This window comes from Pteropus vampyrus, unplaced genomic scaffold, assembly GCF_000151845.1.
Source record: "Pteropus vampyrus isolate Shadow unplaced genomic scaffold, Pvam_2.0 Scaffold65, whole genome shotgun sequence".
Classification (NCBI taxonomy): domain Eukaryota; kingdom Metazoa; phylum Chordata; class Mammalia; order Chiroptera; family Pteropodidae; genus Pteropus; species Pteropus vampyrus.
In genome coordinates, this window is record NW_011888846.1 from 674,078 (window position 1) to 681,811 (window position 7,734).

The window sequence follows — 7,734 nt, forward strand, 5'->3', positions numbered from 1 at the left end:
AGCCTTTGTCCTTTTTCTCATATTGTTTCTCATGGAAGAGGTTTCATCTCACCAACTAAAAGGTGATCTCCTCAAGAGCAGAGAATTTGTCATAACCTAGTCACCTAATTTAATTTGCTCTGCACGTTCCAGAGGAATATAATGTTGTCCTCTGCGCATGAAGAATAAATTGATTTACGAACTTTCATAATATATTATAAATAGTCAGTAATTAAAATCATAGTGTAGGGGCAAGCAAGTACCATTGGCCCATAAGTTAATAAAGTGTAATGCAATAGAGACTCCAGAAACAGAAATATAGTACATGAATTAAATACATGTTAAGGAAAGGGTCCTCGATTAATGCAAGAAATAACGGGCTTTCCATTTGGCAGGGGGTGGGGTCTCTTAGTTTCCACCCCATACAACACACAAGGAAAGGATTACAGATGGATAGAAAAGTTAAACATGAGTAACAAGACTAAAAGTGTGTTGAAGGAAATAAAGGAAGATATTTTATAATAAAAGACATGAAAAACTTCCTTGAGTAAGAAAAAAATTTGGAAAAGATTACTCATTTTATTTACATTTCCCGTAAGTAAGACAGAAGAAAAAGATAAAAAGGACACTGTGAAGGACATTTTTGACACATGTAACAGACAAAAAAAGAAATCAGTACCCAGAATATATAGAAATGTTCAAACGTTAACAGATGAACAAACAAAAAAGCGACCTAGTATAAAAAAAATGGCCAGAAGATATAATGTCTCAGAAGAACAAATATTTAATAAACAAACAAATAATATGCTAACCTAACCAATTTTGAGAAAAAAGCAGAATGAAATAGAATAGGATTTTTTTTCACTGCCAGGTTGTCAAAAATTGTTAAAAGCATTAAAGAAATGATATTATCCATTACCAGAGAAGATGTAGGGAAAAGAGAATTATCATACACTGTAAGTGGCAATGTAAATAGGTCTACACTTTCTTGAAGTTGGTTGGGCTGAGTGTGCCATAATTTAAATGCATGTAGCCTTCAAGCTGACAATTGCACTGCATGCTCCCTGCAGTGGACATCTGTCATGTGAGCCTAACGACACCTTTGAAACAGCCTGCCAACACTTTGATCAGTTTCCACATTGTCAGGCCTGCCTTCCTGGTAGATTTTTGTTCTTAATCTCTGGCCTCCCTGTAACTGGCTAGGGTGCAGGCATGTTACCAATTAGACACACTTACTTCAGACTTCAACTCAGGAGTGATCAGGGTAAAGAAAGTGGCTCTGCCTGAGGTTCTATCCTGTAGCAGGAGTGCCGGCAAAGATGGCGACCTTTGTTTTTCATCATCAAGCTGCTTTGCCCTTCAGTTCTGGGGTCACTGCCAGAAGCAGCAACCTAAGCCCTTTTGACAGTGAAGTTCTGGGCATTGGTCCTTCAAACTTAACTGGAATCTCTTTCTCTAACCCTTCTAATGATTTTTGTGAACTAACCCATGTATTTTAATAAATTCCTTTCTCTTAAACTAGTCAGAATGGATTCTTATTGTCTGTAGCTAAGAACTCTTAAAATGGCATCTATTCCAGAAATACACATATATCTACACAAAGAACATGTATAATAATGGTCACTGAAGCATTGTTCCCATAAAGAATTTTAAATAATAAATGCTTACTAATAGAGGAATGATTAAATAAATTATGGAGTACTATGCAAGAGTTAAAAGGAACAGGGGAGATATGTCTGTCCTGACATGAAAAGGTCTCCAAGGTGAAGTAACAAAATAAGGGGCATACGATTCAGGTTTGGGAGGTAGGTGTGTTCTCGTTAACTTCGTAAGGTCTTAAGTTTTCTCCTTACACCTGTCGAGGATGGTTAGGACCACAGGACAATCAGGAGAGAGGTCATCTTGATGACTGTGATGACTTGCTTCACTCAACACACCCTACAGCAAACTCTATCTCCATGTGAATAATGATCCAGCTGGATTTTAACCTATAACTAATGTGATCATATAATTAATCTTTCAAACCTGGACATTTGAAAGGGAAAAGAGGCAAAATTAATTCTTGCACCCAGACGGACAACAGGTAAAAACCAAATAGCTCCAGACAAATCAGGACTTATGGTTACCCTAACTATAGCCTAAAGAGACATGCTGTATATCTTCAGTTTGCCCCCTAAATCCATCTGTCATCTCCCTCCTGCTCTCAGTCCCAGGAGACTGTCCCTGGTGTGTTCCCTTATCCTCTGGCTTCAAGACGATGCTTAGCCAATGATGAGGTTTGGCAGGAGGATGGAGAAGAGAGTGAGATTAGGGGTTTTATTCTCTTAACTCCTGTCTCTAGGGCCACCTCATGCTGGCAGTATCCTAGTCCCATGACACCATCAATATTAGCCTCGCAGTCTGCCATAACAAGTTTGAATTAGCGAAAAGGGAGATTGTTCTGGGTGAGTCTGGCCTAGTAAGGTGAGGTCCTTATAAGAAGGTGAATCATCAAGGAGATGTACTGTTGATGGTCCGGAGGAACTTCCAGTTATGAACTTCCTATGGGGCGGGGGCAGGAGGGGGGACATAGCAAGAAACCTCTAGTTGCTGACAGCAGGCCCTGACTCACAGGCAGCAAGAAAACGGGAGCTTTGGTTCTAGAACTGCGAGGAGCTGAATTTTGCCAGCATCCAGTGAGCTTGCAAGAGGATCTCGATCCTCAGATGAGAATCAAAGCCCCAGCCGACACCTTGATTTCAGCTTGGTGAAATTCTGAACAGAGGACTCAGCTAACCCATGTTGGATTCCTGACCCATGGAAACATTGAGAAAAATAAATTTGTGTTGCTTAAGCTCCTAAATTTATGTTAATTTGTTATGCAGCAATATAAAACCAATACGGGTGGTATTAATTTAGGGCGAAGGTTTATCCAGCACTGGTCAGTGATAAGAAACACTGTAGTTCTTTGAGATGTGTTACTAGAAGATTGTACTCAAAATGAAGCAGAGATCCTAATGAGAATGAGAAGCTTCAAGACCATCAAGTTCTTATGCTCTGTGTCTATAATCAAAAGGCAGCTTTTGTGACTCTCATTCCCTAGGCCCCATAAACAGTGGCTTGGACAGGGCGCAAGAGAATTCCAGACTTTGAGATACTGAAGGCAGAAGAGAGAGTTGAGTGAGAGTAATCAACTTAATCCTTCAGGTGGTCTGTCACATCAAACTTGAGGGCCAGGGGTTAAACTTACATGAGCTTCCAGTGGGCCTCTTGGAGGCTTGGTAGACGACATATAATAATTAACCAATTTAAAATAGGGAGCAAGATTTTTCGGTAGTCAGATAGGTGTATCTCCTACAAGGAATTTTGAAATTTATAGTGGGGTTCCCAAATTGCAGAATTAAGAGTCCTAAACAAGAGGCAGTGAAACCTAACTCCTAATTTGGGCATGCATATTTTGGTTTGGAAGCAAAATGACCTATGGAAAAGCAGACCCATGGTCTCTGCGTTCTGTCCTCAGCCATGAGTATGAGTTAATAGCATAGTCATAAGAGAAGAAATAGGTATAACAGAGGTAAGGTATGTGCTTCCACCTTACCAAAAGTTTCCAGAAGAAAAAGAAATTTGCAGCCATTGAAATGTGAACATTGAAAAGTACTTGAAATTAATTACAGAAACTGTGAAATTTAAGCCATGCTTATGCAGTGAAGCATGAAACTCACAGAAAATTTCAGGAGAAAATCATGAGCTGGTATCCTAGGAAAAATAAAGCATATATGTCCTTTCGAACTAAGAGATTAGAATGTTGTTTACCATCCCTTGTGAGCCTTGTTTCGGTAAGTCAGTGACAAAGCTCAAGGCTTAGTAACCCGTACTTGAAATAAGATGAAAGTTGGCGTATGAACATGGGTCCTGTCTGACCTTGTGCCGATTTCCACGGACATGCTCCCTGTGTGGTTCCAGCCTCTGGCTTTCTCTCTTCCTACAGTGTTTTCCTGCCTTGCAGCAAGGTGAGTTGTAATCATTTTTTATGATGATGATGTTGATGAGATGATGGTGATGATGATGACGATGACAATGGCCTTCCTAAAGAGAAAGGAGGTAAATTGAAAGACGCTTTTGGACAGTACCATATAAAATCCCCCAGCCACTGAGAGGTTTATAGTGTGGCTCTCCAGATGCCATCTCTGACCAAACTTTTACCTCCTCCATGAACCGTTCTTTTCCCTAAAACTTTAAAACTCACCCGACATGTCATTCTATACTGTTTAAATCTGCATAAGCCAACATAGCAGCCACTAACCACGCGAAGCTATGGAGCACTTGTAATATGGCTTGTCTGAATTGAGATGTGCTGTTAAATGTAAAATATATGCAAGAGTTCGAATACTTAGTATGAAATAAGAGCTCTAAAATATTTCATTTATAATTTTCATATTAATACCATGTTGAAATAACAGGTTGGATATATTAGTTTAAATATAATATCTCATTTAAATTAATTTCACCTTTTTAAGGTTTTTTAATGTTGCTATTTGAAAATTTGAAATTACATATGTGACATTTGATCTCTGTGGAACAGAGTATAGTTCTCTAATGTCTGCGGTGTATATGTGCATGTTTGTGTGTGTGTGTGTGTGTGTGTGTGTGTGTGTGTGTGTGTTGAGGTGTGAGCCTTCAACTAAATTGTAAGCTCTTTGAAGACATGAACTATACTGTATACTTTTTACATGCCCTGTGGCACTTAGTAGAATTCACGGTAGTTAGTAAATGCATATTTACTGAATTTCTGAAGACTTTCTTGCTCATTCTGGAATTTCATGCCAGACAAATGGCAGCAGCTATGTGTGAAGCCCCTCCAGAGTGTGGGGTGGCAGGTGGGGGAGGCAGATCTGGCGGCGGGGGCGGGGGAGGGGGGGGCTCTTGCTGTGGTGCAGCCAGGCCGTGAATGACCTCCAAAGGCTCTTAGGATCAAGCTGAGTTTTCCTCATAAACAGCTTTCCAGGTGTCCACTCGGTGTCCACAGGCTCGGGAGCCGTCTGCCAGTTCTGCTAATCATTCACCCCCCTTGGCTTCCTTCTCGGCTACTCGTGGGCAGTGTCTGGTTTGGGATGGGTGATCCCTATCTTCAAAGTTGAGATCAGGATGTTCATGTGTCAATGAACAACATGTAGCGTTGGTGGCCAAGGTGGGGGTCTGAGCATCCCACATAGGACCTTAGTTGGGGCTACCTGTCTTCATCCATGCCACTTTCAACCTGACACTGCTCTTGGATCAGTGCTGCTGTTCTCTCCCCTCCCCTGGCTGCCAGGGACAACTGGGAGATGAGTGTGGGAGCGAAGTAAGCTCTGCTGCCCCCACCTCACCTGGACCACAGCCTCAAAATGCTAGAGGCAACACTAAGGGAGACCAAATGCACCCCCCCTGGAGGCCTGCAGACCATTGCTCTCTGGATCAGCATCGCTGAACCCTGCGCTTCTCCCAGAGCAAATTTTAGAACCAAAGAGAATCCCTAGGGTTCTCTTCTCACTGACACAAAATCTATCACTTTGAATCTCCCTCCTCTTAGCATTGAGCTCTACAGTGCTCTCCGAGTGTTTTGGAAATTCGCCGAAAGAGAAATACAGACAGGAGATAAAGATGCTCACTTCTGTGCAACAATATTCATGCCCTTTTATTTTCACCTTAATAGAAAGTTGAACACTCAATTATTTTCAGATAAGTCAATGCATTTGTCACCTGCTCACGCTGCCTTCTTCAACTGTGTTTCTATACCTCAATGACGACAGTGGTCACCTCTGCATTGTGGGATTACAGGTGATTTTTAATGTTCTTTTTGCTTAGACATTTTACCTGATGTCTACAATGACTACATTAGAACTAAAATTTAAAATAAGCAATACAAATTACTTCAGAATGCAAAAGTAAGCTTTGTTTTTCCAACTTGCCTTCATACTCAAATCCCCTGCCCCACCAAATCTCTCAATAGCAAGAAGCACTCTGAAGTGTTGCCATCCTCAAGCACAGAGAGAGATTTATTTTTTTCCAGAAATAAGTGGACTTGAGAAAAGGGTAGGTATCTGAATGGGAGTGAGGGCTCAGAGGCAGTGCTGTCACCTGGGTGTGAATTCTCCTCTCCACTAGGGGCGCTGTCAGCATGCTCGCCCTGCCTCCCTGCCCAAGGGCATTGCCTGTGCTGTGAGGACAGATGATTTTGCAAAAGACTATGGTGTTAGCACAGCTCATGTTGAGTGGACCTGCTCCCCGCTCAGTACTCCCAGAAAACCTCCTCTTCCATATACCTCCTGTAATACACCCAGAACGATGTGTGGGCCCAGGGCATGCCTCACATTCCTTGTACTTTGGTCCCCATCATCCTCTGCTTTATAATGGGTGGCTGTTACCCCCTCTACCTAGGACTCTGTCTTCCAACGGACATTAGACACTAGTAGATAAATGCAGCTGATGGGCTAATTCACGTTAAAATACAAATGGCCAACACCAGCTCCTGGAGTCACTCCTCTCAATAGTATCTGCATTTTAAGGATTATACCTTAATCCCTTGTATCAGTTAGGGACGGATCATGGGAGCAGAGTTATATGGAATATGGATATTATACTTTATACATTTGTAGCGAAGAAGTCTATGGAAGGCTGTGGCCTCTGCCGTGATTTGGGCCTGAGGTCATTTCAGATCAATGTGGCAGCAGTCAGGAAGAAGTATATGACATTAAGGTAGGGAAGAGCAAGGACAAACTGAAACCTATGAGGACCAAAGAGCTCATGTCTGCCTCTCACCACCTCATACTTCAGTGGCAGGTGACCTGCAAAAGAAGCTGGTCCCTTCTCAAGAAGAGAAGCTAGAGAGCTGTAGGCCTAGCTGCTGGCCCTGCCCAGGAGGTGAGCTGGCAGATCAGTAACAGAATGCACGAGCTACAGGGGCGCCTGGCACCTACAGCTGCCGAGTGTGCTGAGGTTGCTGCCTCACTCCACCTTCAGATTCTCAGGTAAATTTCTCATGTGGCCAATTCAGCCTAGAGCCATATAATAAGGAATTCTGGGAAGCATGACTCAAGCTTAGGTTTACATACCACAAAACCACCACTGTCCCTAAAATCATATCAAAAGGTAGCTTTCAGATGCATGTACTGGCCAGTAGAGATGTTGAAGTAGGGGTAGGGGGTGGGGCAAGGACGTGAAGAGGTAAGGGGAGGAGGTGAAGGGAGCTTTCTTGGTCATCTTCACAATGTGTCTATAAAACAGAAAAGCCAAATAGACAATATGTGCGTATTACATGCTTACATATCCAAACGTCTGTAAGTGTGTGTCCAGAAAGAAGGGTTTACAATTGGACCTAAGTTATGTCTGAGAGGTACTGAAGGGTACTTGAGGGTTTCTGAGTGCCCAGTCCTCCCCTGGAGATCATGGCAACCCCTGGCCCCATCCCATGCTCCTCTCTCCTTCTCTGAGTGCTGAGCAGTATAAGGGGAAGGAAGCCTTGGGATTAAGTGAAAAGTATGACCAGAAGCGCCTCAAGGGCCATAGAGGGGTGGCCCCTAGAAGCACATTCATCAGCTTTCTTCTTTGACCGGAGCCAGTTCCCAATGTACCACAATGGAATGGAACAATGAGACTTTACACCACCCCAGCTGTAGGCTTGATTCAAGAGGCATTTCCTCTTTGTGGGGGAGCAGTGGGTGGGCTGAGATGATAAAAGTTGGTGGAAGGCAATTCTTTCTAAAGCCCAGACCTTCAAGTGGCCCCGGAAGGTGTGTG

At 42.7% G+C, this 7,734-nt stretch overlaps 1 protein-coding gene across 1 annotated transcript in view; it reads left to right on the plus strand.

The window, feature by feature from the left end:
- Window positions 1–2,347, plus strand: part of LOC111740530 (transmembrane epididymal protein 1A-like) — a 4,126-nt gene extending 1,779 nt beyond the window's left edge. Inside the window, exon 2 of the mRNA XM_023531221.1 lies at window positions 2,321–2,347. Coding sequence (XP_023386989.1) covers window positions 2,321–2,347 — 27 coding nt within the window. The remainder of the gene's footprint in view (window positions 1–2,320) is intronic.
- The last annotated feature ends 5,387 nt before the right edge of the window (window positions 2,348–7,734 follow it).